This window comes from Temnothorax americanus, unplaced genomic scaffold, assembly GCF_048541705.1.
Source record: "Temnothorax americanus isolate GAGA-0224 unplaced genomic scaffold, ASM4854170v1 Scaffold15, whole genome shotgun sequence".
NCBI lineage: Eukaryota > Metazoa > Arthropoda > Insecta > Hymenoptera > Formicidae > Temnothorax > Temnothorax americanus.
This window is the reverse complement of record NW_027509286.1, coordinates 3111914-3128402: the sequence shown is the minus strand read 5'-3', so window position 1 is coordinate 3128402 and position 16489 is coordinate 3111914. Positions and strand designations below refer to the sequence as shown.

General features: G+C 40.1%; 1 protein-coding gene across 6 annotated transcripts in view; it reads left to right on the top strand.

The window, feature by feature from the left end:
* LOC143895228 (CUGBP Elav-like family member 4) overlaps window positions 1–16489 on the top strand; it is a 466213-nt gene that overhangs the window by 409595 nt on the left and 40129 nt on the right. For all 6 annotated transcript variants that reach the window (XM_077402210.1, XM_077402212.1, XM_077402214.1 and 3 more), the window contains one exon: window positions 8833–8912. In XM_077402210.1, the coding sequence (XP_077258336.1) occupies window positions 8833–8912 (80 nt within the window). The remainder of the gene's footprint in view (window positions 1–8832; window positions 8913–16489) is intronic.

The window sequence follows — 16489 nt, the reverse complement described above, 5'->3', positions numbered from 1 at the left end:
TTTTCGTTATTTCCAAATGGATAAAACTACAAACGAAATTATTGTTACTACAAACAACTACAAACGATTCTAAAACACATGGCGCAAGCGGATTCGAGATATCTTTAAAATTGACAAAAATACGTAACTTGTTTATTACAAATACATTGCAACTTTTAAATTATTCCACTACAAACAAAATTATTGTTACTACAAACAACTACAAAGGATTCTAAAACACATAGCGCAAGCGGGTTCGAGATATCTTTAAAATTGAGATAAATACGTTATTTGTATATTGCAAATACGTTGTAACTTTTATATTATTCAACTACAAACGAAATTATTGTTACTACAAACAACTACAAACGATTCTAAAACACATAGCGCGAACGAATTTCAAATATCTCAATTTTGAGTAAGAGTGATTTTTTTAATTTTTCGTTATTTCCAAATGGATAAAACTACAAACGAAATTATTGTTACTACAAACAACTACAAACGATTCTAAAACACATAGCGCAAGCGAATTTCAAATATCTCAATTTTGAGTAAGAGTGATTTTTTTAATTTTTCGTTATTTCCAAATGGATAAAACTACAAACGAAATTATTGTTACTACAAACAACTACAAACGATTCTAAAACACATAGCGCAAGCGAATTTCAAATATCTCAATTTTAGGCAAGAGTGATTTTTGAAAATCTTTGTTTTTGCAAAATCGGTAAAACTACAAACGAAATTATTGTTACTACAAACAACTACAAAGAAAATGCTACAATTTCCTTTTTTTAAAAATTCATTTTGTTAAAGTCGGGTGCCAACTTCACGGAACTCTGCCGCGGCGTACCTCTCGAAAAAAAGAAGGTAGCCGCGACGTCGCCGAAACACGTGCGATACTCGAGCACCGCTTTCGAGATCCTACTCCTTATAAGGAGAAAACCGAAAAAATTAATTGCTTCGACAAGCGGCGAGCGATAGAAAAACATGCGCGGTATATGCCGAACGCGGAGGACTTCAAGGAATTGAACGCCAGATCGCGGAGCAATAAATTATTTTATCTCGCTTTGCTGTCACCGCGATACAACTAAATTACTACCGCATTTGGAAGGATCGCGCTCCTTCCAAAAAAAAAATTGCCGTGACGTAGACAAAATACGAGCGAGGCTCGAGCGTCACGTTTAAGATTTTAGTCGAGAGAGAGTTCAGTAGACGTGTAACGTCGTTCATCGTTGTATGCACGAGGCGTCAACGAAAAGTTGATCGAAGACCGCGGAAGCGCGAGTAAATTAAGTGCTGCAGAACGCGACAGTGCTCATAATAATAACGCGACAGTACCGAGTATCGAGGTATACTACGAAAGCCGACGCACGCCGATCCGGCCGATCACAGCGTGCGTTGCCGCTGCAACGACGAGGCCGTCCGCAAAACGTCGACGAGGGTACAGCTATAGTAGTGATACATCGCACCTCCACGCCTGAGCAACAAAGTTATTAACGCTTCAAATTCAAAAGAATTTCCAAAAGAACAATCTCAGGAGCACCAAATTGAATTACAGATGCAAACTGAGAGATCGAAATGTAATGAACAGACATTGTCTGAGGATAATGAAGTGACTGAGAAGAATAACGATAAACTTCAACAGTCTGAGAAATTCCCACAATCGTTGTTGAATATTGAAAAGAATTCAAATTTTGAAGATCCAGTCGACTCTATTAGTAGCACTGATGACTCTGTCACGCCAACTCAAGTAAGAAAGAGACGCCGACAGGGTCGCGAGCCAAAGTCCTCTGATTGGCTGGTAGCTATGAGCGAATCTTCTGATTGACTGGTATCAATCCGAGTCGCTACCTATACTACTAAAGTTAGTACGGAAAAATCTGGAGCAAATACTTTAAGCATTTTGGGACTATGTTTATATAAATGTATTTTTTTTCTTATTTATAAGTTATAACAAAAGTTAGAATTTCACATTGAAGAAATACACAATATAACAGTCTTGCCATACATAAATAATATACGTGGAACGATTAATCGCTCTCCTACCATTTGCCACGTGCGCTACCGGTAGTTAGATGGAGACGCGCTGAAGACAAAGAGCTCGGGGGCTCTTTGAAAAATTGACGCGCCAGCGAAGCGCAACGTGCACTTTAATAAAAGATGTTTACCGCGCGCGGACAACGCGCGCTTTGTAATCCGAGACGACGGTCATCACGGTTTCGTGCAATAAACTATTTTGTATCATAGCGAGGGGAACGATACCCGACAATTGTTGTCATCTTTTGCACGCGCACGTTATATAAACGGGATAATCCATTGGATCGCCATGTTCGATCTGTCGAAACGCGCACTTGTTCGAAAATAAACCTCTCGACGTTACCACCGTGGCAAGAAACTTGGAGGAGTTTCTCGCCTGTATATTGAGGTCGCGTCACATGGTGATATCCAAACGATATTTTATGCCGATAGCACAGATGATATCGCGCGCATATCGGTCTATTTTTTTTTCTCCGGAGAACGCTGAGTTTTATAGCTATAGCAAATTTGATTCGACCGACGCCTCGAGTTTTTCGCCACGTGAAATATTAACCGATAAAAGTAATAATTAAATTTAACGTAACAACGTTAAAGTCGGAGCCGATCGAGGTACACTGAGAGTTTAACACGGGAATTGCGTAACGTGGTAACGCATTAAAAAAAAATGAGATTAATCTTTTCGAGGATCGAATATCGTTCAATACTCGCCAATTTCTGTCGAACGGACGCCTCTTGAAAAATAAACGAAACTCGATTGCGATATGCTTCTGGGGGATGGGACAGATCAGGGATTGAAGGGAATTAGGGCGAAAAGAGGACGCCCATCCCCCGGACTTACTGAAGTACGACAAGATAACGTACCCACCCGTCCCTTTCCTAAGCCCTGGACCTTCCTCTGATCTCAGCAGCCCTCGTCTTCGACATCCAGTTTCGAACTCCCGTCCCTTACTTGCTTGAACGATATGACACAAGAAAGTCGGAATAGGCGGACAATTTTAGACTTCCGATCGATATATCACGTTTCAAAACTTTATGATGTATCATACGAGAATATCACGAATATACGTCACCGCTTGATGTAAAGAAAATTACGTAGCGCGTATATTGTTCAATTTACGCAAATCAATTTTCGTGAAAGAATATTGTTAACATTTCGCGCGGTGTGTTAGATGAAGCGGAGTAAAGAGAGAAAAAGAAAGAGAAAGAGAGAGAGAGAGAGAGAGAGAGAGAGAGAGAGAGAGAGAGAGAGAGAGAGAGAAAGAGAGAGATAATCACGTACAACTGTTCTAAAACGTTAAGTAATTGGAGCACGAAAAAAATGACAAAGCAGTTCTTCCCGCTTTGTTCTCGGCAGCTCATTAAGTGGCGTTGCTTGACGGCATTATACTCCTTGCCTCTCTGGCCCTTCCTGTCTGGAACACCTGGCGTCCATTGTAGCGATGATAATGTCGCCATGTCAACCTCATGCCGCTACATTAATCAGGCTTTTGAATCTCGAAAACTCGAATATTTAACCAGGATCGAGAGACCACTACTAATGTGCGCATGCAAACACACATTCGCAATTCGCATAATAGTACGGATTAATAAATTAATTCGTCCAGCGAACTCAATAATAATAATACAATTTTCCTTTTATCGCATTTATGCATTAATTTACAGGACTCGAGGACAATTATTCGCGATTATTGCGCGTTTTGCGAGGAAACTCGAGACAGAAAAATGATCGAAATTTCTGAAAGACCGATATCGGGCAAACAGACGGAACTACCTTGTCGAATCCTGTAGATTCTGCAGGAGTCGTACATGGCGAACGTAAGAATTCGCTGGAGCTTCCAAAGCGTTTCTCCCCACGTCCTTCCCTTTCCGCGGATCTCTCGAAAACGAGAAAGAGATGCGCACTTGAGATTTTTCTTCGGCGTTTTTCGCATTGGCGGAACGCAAGCTCGCGCGAAAATAAAGGACTCGAATTTCACGAAATTTCGCATATATCCAACCGAAATCACGCGCGTATGCACATAAATGTATAGATCAATATGTCACGACAATAGTTTTTTAACTATTTTTGGCATGCATCAAAAATATATTATACATTTTATAATATCTAATACACAATACACAATAAATTCGTAAAAGATGTTTAAATTTTTATCTGAGGAACATAAGAAATGTATAGATTTTCATAAATAAAATAGAAATCACTTATGTACGCATATACGTACGTCGCTTTGTTCTTAAAAAAAAAATGAAAAAAGATGTAAAATGAATCAACTCGAAAATGTCAATAATCACAAGATGCAGGCAAATTTATGTTTCAAAATAGACATAGTTAGTCTAAATAATTTGTTGATAACTTGAACTGTAAAAAGACGTGTAAGAAATATTTAGATTCATATATCTCAAGCTTAACAAAACGGTGTACAACAATAGCTACAACTAGACTGGCAGATTTATTTCCTACCGACTCGAAGACAATATATTTGATGTCCTTTTTTAGAGCCTTAGCAATACGAATAACGTTCAGCAACAAACAGTGGATATAATCAAGCGCTGGTCGAATCGGCGGCCCTTCACGAATTGAGTTTCGTGGGCTTCTCTCGCACCCGTTTCGTCCTCGAATCCTTCTTCCTCCGATTCAACCGCCCCTCGTGCGCCATCATCGCGGGGACTTGGAGCCGCCGATCGATATCGCCCACGAGACTTTCCACTCATATATTTGATTGCTCGGCAAACATGCCTAAGTTTATCCCGCAGCCATCGTCATCACCGAGCGACTACTACGACGCGGGCAATGCCACGACTACTCGCGTATACTCCTCATGCACGTACCCTTCCGAGCGCGCTCAGATGTCGTCGCGAGTTTGTTCGCTCAGGGCGTTGCGCTTAAAGTAATTCAATCCTATTAAAGCCGCGATGTAATTGAACGCTACGAAGTTACTGAAGTATGCGGTCTCGATGAAGGAACGGCGAAGGAAGAGCGATCGACACGCGAGCTAGAAACCCCCTTGCTGACAAAACATTCTACTTTCCCAGACAGTTTTCGACGTATAAACGTTCGTTCTAAATTCAAGCAGCTCGGCGAGAATAAAATATTTATTACGCACATCGTCGGCAATGTCGAGCGTACAGGAAAAGCGACAACTTCTATTCATTCTCCCCCCTTTTAATCGCTTATTCAATTATTCTTTAACATTGTAACTGTGTCGCGCCATTAGCTTCGCTTTTAGTACTATAAACGGCTCGTGGCCTTACGGTACGGATGTGTTAACTCGTTTGACGAGCTGCCGCTCGATAGTCGAGTCAAGGCGAGATGTATAACGCGTTTAGCGATCGATCTTCTTATACTCGTTTCCGCGAGTAAAACTTGGCGGAAGTTGTACGCTTTTAATCAACAGTTGATAATTAAATCAAGCCACGAACTAAGTTCGAAAAAATGCTGCGCTCTCTCGTTTGAGTTCGCCTCAGTGTTAAAGGGCCTCATTAGAGAATAATTATTTCGCTACGTTACGCGAAGGCGCTATACCGCCGATCGATAGATCTTTTATCCAGCCGCGTAGTTGATGTTCCGAAAGAAGTCAGTTCAGAAAATAGAATCGTCGTGATCGATGGGCGACAAACATCTGTTACCTTTGCTGATGAAAAAGGGCGATTTGAATATAGACCCGTTGATATACGCGCCCCGTGTAGGTATGTCAACCTTTGCGACGTGCTTGTAAAAGTCGCTAGCGAAAATCTGTTTTTTTTTCTTTTAACCGCTGAGGATAAACGAAATTGCCGTGTTATAGAATATAATGGCGCAATGCGGGAATTATTAAGTACTTTATAAATATATTAGATAATTTAACATAAATATACAAGCCAACGTAAAAGCTAATATCATTTGCCAATTAACATTGATATGATATTCCGTATAACAGCGGAAGTTATACGATTAACACACATAAACAAATCAAGCGCAAATACAGAATCGTTAATAATTGATATAACAATTATTTATAAAATATCATGTCAAGTATGCATCAATACGCACAACCGAGCTTGCATATGATAATATCTGTCAGTAATGTAAATTTTCAATTCATCCGCAAGTCGATTTTTTCTAAAAATTTCGGGACACAATGCTTTCGAGAGTGACGCACTTGCATTTTATGATTAAAAAAAGCGGAATATTTTTTTATCACGCGAATACAGAGGGAGCATAGAGAAGACATCCAGTCAAACCAGATAGATTCGTGTCACAGGTATAAAAGAATACACATATATGTATAGTCTTGCTGACACGCAGCGAATGGGTGGAGTTCCGACTATTTCACTAATGGCGCGGAGTACTGAGACTCGCTTAAAAAAAAAAATTATTAACGACTTTGCGAAATGCCTGTTAGGGCGCGACCACGTGGAATAGGACAAGTGGGATTTGATATCGAACCCGTAGCGTGAAGCTCTCGCGTACTTCGTGATACATTTGATCCATTCTATTTGCACTTCGCACGATACTCAATGAAATTTACGTCTACATTTTAGACGAGCATCAATTAACCGTTCGCTCTAATTTTAGATGTAATTGATACTTTATACCGATATAGAAATCACATAAATATTGCCAGCAGTATTTTATCCATTTGTTTAGAATTGAAAACAGACGGTATCATATCTGTTTTATTACTTCCATCTATAGTGAGAATTAATTATTTTTGCATTACCGTGATTACGTCAAAATGAAAATTTTCACGTGTTTCATAGAACGAAGAGTCTAGCAACAATTGCCAATATCGATTATAAATCATACGAATTGTTATCGGCAGTAGGAATGAACGAGTTCATTTCATTAACGAAGCCATTAAATTCCACGAAAATAGAGCACGAATTCTACGGGGTAATTGCTACGGCTGCAAGTTTTACAAAGTGTTTCGTCGGCGGTGTCTATTGGGCCCTAAGTACGAAAAGTGAAACGAGCGCACCGTACGGGAGTCGGAACGAAAAAGGGGCGAGTATTAAAAACGCTGACAAAGTTACTAAACACTCGAGTGTGTCGGCCCTTTTTATATTCGCGAGATGGGATGCTGCCGAGGTTGCGCGAGGACGAAACGAACCAGAAGAACGAGAGGACCGTCACAGGCGCAGAGAAAGCAGAGAGGCAGTACAAAAAAATTCGACAGATAATATAAAAATATTTTGTTTAGATCTCAAGTAGCAAAAAATTAAGATAGTCGAAAAGAATTTTTAATGAGTCTCTTGCAGCGCGTGAGATTTAACGTGATTTACAAAATAGTGCTTGCAAAACATGTATTTTTAATCATTGTTCATATATTTAAGTACAAATATTTTATTAATTATAATCATAAAATTTTTATGATTAGTTTTATAGTTTTAACAGATATTTCTCAAAGAAAAAGATTTTATTAAATGTTTAAATGTAAAATGTAAATGTAAAAAAAACAACGTAAAAACTGTATTTCTATTTATTACTCCTCTCTTTTTTAAATTGCGAAAAGATAATTGCAAATTAATACGATATTATAATTTGATAGAATTTCGTTGGACAGACGCTATCATGGTATTTGACATTTTATTCGGTCGTACCATTTCTAACTCAATTTTTCGACGGTGTTTGCGCGACACCCTCTCGTCCGAGGTTCTGTAAATACTGCACAAGCTCCGAATCACGATGTAGGATATATCCGGGACGGACGTATCCAAGGAGAAAAAAAATAAGACTCGGCATGGGGATAACGGAACGTGGGGAGAAATGTGTATTACGAGCTGGGACAGCAAGTGTAATGTGAGGACACGTAATGCCATTATAATGCGGACACGGCCGCGTTCCCGGAGGGATGCATGGAGGGCGTGCAGAGAAAGAAGACGGAAGACAAAGAGACACGGGCACGTACACGAACCGTTACCGGGCGTGACACACCCGGAAAGCGCCAGTGCCACGGTGTTATTACGGGGAGATAAATTTTCGACCGGAAGGTCCCTCGTCCTACATTCGAGAAATGTCGCGACTCAGTCAGCCGAGCCGCGCATAAAATTAGCCGTTTCTCTTTTAACAGAGAGAAATCTGGGAAAATATGAGTACCTCTAAATGGCAAATTTAACCCGGGAATAGTCACCTGGGATAATTTTTACACCGCAGCGTCGAAAAAAATAAAGTCACAGTAATTTTCTTTACTGATCTAAAATATACCACCTTTCATTCGAAGATTCCGAGACCCAACCTGCATGATAAAAAAAGTTTATGGCCTATACATTCATGATATCAGATAAATATCTTCGAACGGCGTATGTATATTATTCATCTCGTCGCGAACGGCCTCGCTTCCTCGACAATGGCAGAAACAAAACTCCTTTCATCGCTGATCACTCGCGAAGATAAAACGGATAAAACTATTTTCACCTCTTTCCGAGTTTCGAGTACAACGCGGAATTTTCATGATAAAAAAAGAAGAGCGGCTCCCCTTCCTCGCGACGCTCCTTCCGATAAATGAATAGACGAACATCACCACGAGTTCTATTTAACCCTTCGTTTTACTAGTTTCTATCTCGACAATAAATTGCGTGATTTTAGATAGGCGCGTATCTGTACAATATAGTGTACATTTTTTTAAGCGTACTTACAAAATTTATTTTTTGCGAATATTTAAACAAAGATGCTGATGCAGAATATTTTTGTGACATATAATATACTTTTATAAATTTATACTAAAATAGAGAAAAAACCGCATTTTTTCAATATTTAAGATATGGTAACATAAATTGTAAAATCTATATACGATATTTTTCACTAAATTGATAATTATTCTATTCTTTCTGTTTCAGGCTGTGCCTTCGTGAAACTTTCGTCGCACCAAGAAGCACTGGCAGCAATAAACTCTCTACACGGTAGCCAAACTATGCCGGTGAGTATCCGTCGTGTAATATTCCAACAACGAGCATTGGTCGACCCCTTCACTCTTCGAGCGCGCGTTTTATTTTTTTATCTTTCGATCCGCCTCTTCAGCCGATGACCGCCAGTCATCGTGTTCATGGACGCCGGCACGTATTTACGCTCGGAAAATGTCACGTACGCGATATTAACAGAAAGGAGGGTAAATATTCATAGAAGCACTACACTGGATAAAGGGGAGCTGATATGAATATCGAGGATAGGGATGCGCGCCGCATGGCGCTGGGCAGTAGATGGCCGTCTTCCGTTAACGGCAGAGGGGCGAGAAGGAGGGGGAGGGGGGAGTTGGAAGGGGTAACTGGTAGCTGGTGGTTGGAGATCGGACCGGGTAGCCGTAGCAATGGCTGTCGTGCCTGCAAACACCTCAGTAATGACTGGCCAAACAGAAATCTGCATAACACTTGGAGAAGCGCGGCTCTCGCTTCCTTCCCTCCGCCAGCCCTCCGGAGAGAAGAGCGTCCCTCGGTCTCCGTCAAACCGCCGAACTTTCTCGGCTTAGGATCGGACCAGGAATTCCCGGATGGAACTCACTGACAATTCAATTACAACTGGGCTGATTGGCGAAACTTTGCAAAGCCGCTTGCCGGACCCCCGATCGTCCTTGTCGGCGTTATTGCCTATCGACCGTCGCTCACGCTGACATGCATTGACGCGCCTAAGGGAGCTTGTGTCTCAGACAATTATTAGACAATGTACAATTAAGATCAAAGCGAAGATTTATATTGAACTGTCGCTTTTACATTGTTCGCGATTCTACAACTCTCTAATTAAATAAATTTATTTTCGTCGGTCACAGAAGACCCACCATTAAAAGAGAAATTATAGAAACATTAAAGAGGTAGCACGAATTTCTACAAACCCGACATTAAAAGAATTTAAAAAATCGAACAAGTAATAAAATACAGACAAAATCCTTACTCTTATATAAAGGGGAAAAGTTTGTTTGTTCCATTGTTTAGGGCAATCTTATAGAAACTATTGAATCAATTTCAACCATTTTTACACTGGTGGATAGCTTATTATATCTTCCTGATTGACATAGGCTATGTGCCGTTGTGCTACAACCCAATTTAAAAAAAATTTTAAAACTTACAAAGAAAGCTATAAGAATTTGCAATATAAAATGGGGATTCAAATTATAATAACACAAATAAAGTTGTTTTAAAAAAAGACGCCCAGGCGAAGCCCCGGATAACCAGCTGGTATATTATAATACTTATAATATAATCTGAGGCAGGTGCTTTTGATAAAAAAAATTCTGATAAAATCTATGTATCCGGTGTTACCTATTTTTCTATGCGTCTAAAAAGTAATTAAACGATATGGTTTCACGTCAGATTTTTATTTTTATCAAAGCTGCTACAAAAGCGTAACAAGATTTATCATATGTCACGTCCTTGTACGTTGCGCGAAGAGAAGCTCGCGCTGCTTTTGATATTTGACGGGGGATTCGCAGTTTATGTCATGCATTAAACGTGTACATGCGTTGGGGTGAAATCGCATGGGTGGTAGTGCGGAATGGTTACGTGAATATTACTCGTTACAACCCTCTAATCTAATAGCCGAATACACGAATGGAAGACGGAGCGCAGGGGCCGACTTCAGGACCGCGACTATTTGCCCACGAAAGAGGTGCGCGCGCGCGCGCGGTCCGTAATATGCAGATTGCTTAATTATCGCAACGAATTATGCAAATCTGGACGTCGATGTTACGAGATTTCGCAGCACAGTCGTGGCCGAAGGGATGAGAAGTGAGAGGACGAAAGCAGCGGCGAGTGTTGGAGTTAATGCTTTCGCCGAAATGCCGACCTTCGACCCTGAAACTATTCTACCTAAAAAAGATACGAAAGGCACGTGGTTCCGTACTACGCGCGAGCGAGACTTGATTATTGGGGCAAATTATGCAAATTCGACATTAAATTCTGCCTGACGCGGGCGAAGAGCAGTGGGAGGGGAAGGGGCGAGAAGGCGTTCAATTAAACAATTTAATGCCAACGAGCCATGCGAATGTATAGAAAAAAATTTCGATGCAGAAATCAAAACTGCATCTTTCTTTGTTAATCAGTTTGATATAATTAATATAAAATTAATAAATATCAAGATGATTAAAAATCATGTTCCTATTTTGCCACTATTTTTAAAGATAACGGTAGGACAATAACAAGTGTTTAGCAATAAAAAGCTCTTATGCGCTTTTTAATCAATCGATAATCTTTCGCGGAAAACAATCGCTATCGCGAAGTTATGGAGCCCCAAGAGTAATTCGACTTAACTATGTTCGTTCCAGTTTCGTCTGATCCGTCGCAAGATCACCCCCTTCCAATTTGCCTCTCTCCTATCAAATCCGTCGATCTATATAGTCACGTATGTGCGCGCATAAAAATGTCGGGTGTATGTACGATCGCACACGTATGTCATCTCGCGTGTGTGCCCCCTACTTTCAGCCACTCGAACACGTCGACACTCTCGGTCACGAAACTGCATTACGAACGCAACATCTCGGCTCATACCTACGAAATGAGATATTGATTTGCAATCTGATACTGTAATACGCGACGACGCGCGCTGTCGGCCTGCACACGACTTACTGGCTTGTAGCGGAAGCGTGAAATCATAACACTTTATGAAACCTACATGACGTGGATACACACGTCATTAACTACTTTTTTTTTTTTTTTTTTTTTTTAAGGCAAATTCGTTAAGACTGATTATTTGTCCAACTCTTCTTTATACGAATCGTCTAATTCACAATGGCAAACTCAATTTTGAAACACAAATAATAATTATAAATCGAAGAATCATAACTCCCGTTAATTTTCCCGGGATATTCTACACGAGCGGAATATGTTAACATAAACCAAACGAAGACGAACAAAGACGAGCGCTCTGAATCTCGCGTTTTGTAATTACGCGTACCTTGAAACTATAGAATACAGCGTTATAACGAGCTTCAGTCGATAATACGCGGTACATACAAGGTCGGAGACTCGGAAGGTCTCTCGCGTAACCTCCTATGCGAGATATCGCAGTTGAAAATCATCGTCTCCCTTTGACTTTTTAATCTGTGCGATTTTACCATCGGCAACGCGTGCGGCAGACACGCCGACGTATTTGGTATATTTGCGAACGCTGAAGGGCTCGGCACTATACACGGGCACCTCGATTATTAAAAGTTTCGTTTGCAGTCGGAACTCGAACCGGGTCAAACGCGCGTATAACCGCGAGCGTCGCGAGAAAATCAGCGAGCTTGCAATATACAAAGCCATAAAAGTTTCCAGGAGTGGATGTAACTTTCCATGTTACTGTAACTACAACTAATATCGGGAGAATTTTGATACTCCTCCCTTTAAAGCTTTGCAAAGAAGTGTAGCTGAAAGGCAAGTTACTCTTTAAACGCAGACGCAAAAAGCGGAAATACGAAACGTTATGACATCTTTACGTTCTAAACGCGTCTTTTACTAAATAATTAACAGAGACCCGGACCGGACCGAAACCGAAACCAAAACCGAAACCGAAAACCGTATAATACCGTAACCGGTATTTTTGTCGAACCAAGACCGTAAACCGTATGAAAATTTTATAAAACCTTAATCTTAATTTTTGATACATAAGGTTTTTATTATACATTACACATACACGTTTTTTTATTTTTTATTTTAAAATAAAAACCTTATGTATCAAAAATTAAGATTTACAAGTTATAAGTACATATCCACACACGCAGTATGCATATGTAAACCAATTAATAAAATTTCAAGAAAATTTTAATAAATCGAAACCGAAAAAAAACTAATTTGCGCAATACCTTTGTTAGCTAAAAGACCAAAATCGAAACCGAAACCTTTATTAAGTATTTTAATGGACCGAAACGGGAACCAAACCGATATTTTCGCTACAATTTGTAGCAATTACGAAAATCTTTATAGCGTATGAGAAACTTCCGAGCTAACCGTGATACTTCAAGCCTGTATATCACATGCTCTAAATATTAATGAGTTCGAGGTCGGCGCTGACGCAAAAAAAAAGGACAAAGAAAATTCGAAAAGTCGAAAATTTTCAAGCAGATGCCGATTTTTCTCGCACGAAAGAGTGTAACGCACGTGTGGATAGACATACGCCGCTGATAAACGGTATCGACGCGTGCACGTTGGAAAGATAATTTGTCGACAGTCTCGAGCTTCGAGGCCTTGTGTGCCACGCAAGTCTAACGTAGGTGCCCAGGTGTACGTGACATTTACGCGAGCACATATATACGCCGGCGCACACGTGTACGATATGGAGGAGACGAGGCCGGAACTTGAGGAAGCGGGGGGTGGTCGGGGGTTGCAAGAAGAGCATCGACGAGGTCGTATCGGAGCCAGTGAAGCCGAAGCCTCATTATTGGGGAATTACGGTTCATTAATTCCGATCCAACGTTCTGAACTGCACGCGGAAAGGAAAAGCCGTCCTCCCGAGAGCCGAGGGTATCGTGCGTGGAGAACGTTTGAAGCCGCCGCCGCCGCAAGCCCGGATTGAGCAGACAGCGACGTATATGTGTATGTATGCGCGGATAAAACATCAAACGTGGCGGCACCCACGTACGTCGTTTCACGAAATCATAATAGGAGAAATAGCGTGCGGTTTAATATCGACATTTTTAAAGAGGCTTTAATAGGGGCGACACGTCGTAGGACAGACATAACGAGCAAGGGGAAACGGCGGTGGGACACCCTTAGCACTCTTAGGGACGTATAGACGATCGATGCCCATCCGTACTCGTTGGCGTCTCTCGGCGCTCTTCTCGTTAACCGAAGATTACCGACCATGGATCCGACCAAAAGCTCTAGAGTACAAAAGTTGACGATATCTCTGCCCACGTCCTTGGAGCAACATCTCAGCGTCGGAGTTTAGCTCGGAGGACCACAATATTGGGCAGGCCGTGCCAACGGAATGAAGCGATTACCCGCTGATTGGAGGCTCTCGCGTTAGCCGCACTATCACACTTGCCAATCCGTTAGACGGTAATTTCAATAGATTCAACTGGAACCGCAAGACTGGCCGGAACGCCGATTGCCCCCCCCCCCGTCCGCGTGATCCGTTCTCTGTCCTGTCGAACCGAAATGCAGGAGCGAGCGATTCAATTCGTCGATGTATCGCAAATTACAAACCGTTCCTTTTAAATGGAAAATAACTAATTGGAAAACCGTGTAAAATTTGTCAATGTCATCAATTTGATAACATTGAAAAGTTTCGAGTACGTTCGCAAAGAACCAAACAGGTAGCATACAGCAAGATGATTACCCTTTGAATACGGAATAGTGCGAATTTTCGTGTGTATCAAGAGTCAGAACGGTTTGCTGGGCCTGAATCTCGTGTGTGTGAAGCTAGCGTCTCATTTTGCAGAAACTCACAAATTATTGAGAGTTCTGACTTCCTTTTCAATAGTTCTAGAGTTCCTGCTAGTTTAAACAAATAGTTCTGGCTTTTAAAGCCAAAAAACGCGTCAGTACAAACTGAGACGCTAGGTTCACGCAGCGTCTCACTTTGTCCTACACAAGTTCCACTACTGTATCTCATCAGATTTTGCGAGATCTATAGTTCTATAACAGTTCTATAAAGAGTTCTGCCATATAAAAGCAAAAAAATTAATTATAAAGTACTAAAAAAAATTACCATGTAACGAGTATACCGAGTTGAGACGCCAGTTGAAATCTCGGAGTTCCGATTTATGTAAAATATTTTTCAAGTAGTTCTGAGCATATTGAAGCATTTCTTAAAAAGTTCCGAGCGTTAGAATATTTGTGTTATATTTTAAAAAATTAATATTAACCGAAAAGTAATCATGACGGAAAACGATGAAACGCTAAGCGAAATCTCGGAGTTCCGGTTTATATAAAATATTTTTCGAGTAGTTCTGAACATATAGAAGCATTTTCCAAAGAGTTCCGGGCGTTGGCAATGTTGTAAAATTTTTAAATAAATTAATAACGCTCGAAAGTCAGGAATTCATCGAAAGTAGGTGAGACGCTGGCCGTATTTCGACAGTTCTGCGAGTTTTATTATAATTTTCGTACAGTTCTGAACGTGTTCTAACGTTTTCTAAATAGTTCTGGCGATAAACATTATTTAATCACTTTTTAAATAATTTTCATCGCTCGAGAAAGACGCATTTACGTGTACATGGGTGAGACGCTGTAGGAAATCTCGGAGTTCTGGCTTATATAAAATATTTTTTGAATAGTTCTGAACATATAAAAGCAATTTCTAAAGAGTTCCGGGCGTCGGCAATGTTGTAAAATTTTTAAATAAATTAATAACGCTCGAAAGTCAGGAATTCATCGAAAATAGGTGAGACGCTGGCCGTATTTCGACAGTTCTGCGAGTTTTATTATAATTTTCGTACAGTTCTGAACGTGTTCTAACGTTTTCTAAAGAGTTCTGGCGATAAACATTATTTAATCATTTTTTAAATAATTTTTATCGCCCGAGAAAGACGCATTTACGGGTATATGGGTGAGACGCTGTAGGAAATCTCGGAGTTCTGGCTTATATAAAATATTTTTCGAATAGTTCTGAACATATAAAAGCAATTTCTAAAGAGTTCCGGGCGTTGGCAATGTTGTAAAATTTTTAAATAAATTAATAACGCTCGAAAGTCAGGAATTTATCGAAAATAGGTGAGACGCTGGCCGTATTTCGACAGTTCTGCGAGTTTTATTATAATTTTCGTACAATTCTGAACGTGTTCCAACGTTTTCTAAAGAGTTCTGGCGATAAACATTATTTAATCATTTTTTAAATAATTTTTATCGCTCGAGAAAGACGCATTTACGTGTACATGGGTGAGACGCTGTAGGAAATCTCGGAGTTCCGGTTTATATAAAATATTTTTCGAGTAGTTCTGAACATATAGAAGCATTTTCCAAAGAGTTCCGGGCGTTGGCAATGTTGTAAAATTTTTAAATAAATTAATAACGCTCGAAAGTCAGGAATTCATCGAAAGTAGGTGAGACGCTGGCCGTATTTCGACAGTTCTGCGAGTTTTATTATAATTTTCGTACAGTTCTGAACGTGTTCTTACGTTTTCTAAATAGTTCTGGCGATAAACATTATTTAATCATTTTTTAAATAATTTTCATCGCTCGAGAAAGACGCATTTACGTGTACATGGGTGAGACGCTGTAGGAAATCTCGGAGTTCTGGCTTATATAAAATATTTTTTGAATAGTTCTGAACATATAAAAGCAATTTCTAAAGAGTTCCGGGCGTCGGCAATGTTGTAAAATTTTTAAATAAATTAATAACGCTCGAAAGTCAGGAATTCATCGAAAATAGGTGAGACGCTGGCCGTATTTCGACAGTTCTGCGAGTTTTATTATAATTTTCGTACAGTTCTGAACGTGTTCTAACGTTTTCTAAAGAGTTCTGGCGATAAACATTATTTAATCACTTTTTAAATAATTTTCATCGCTCGAGAAAGACGCATTTACGTGTACATGGGTGAGACGCTGTAGGAAATCTCGGAGTTCTGGCTTATATAAAATATTTTTC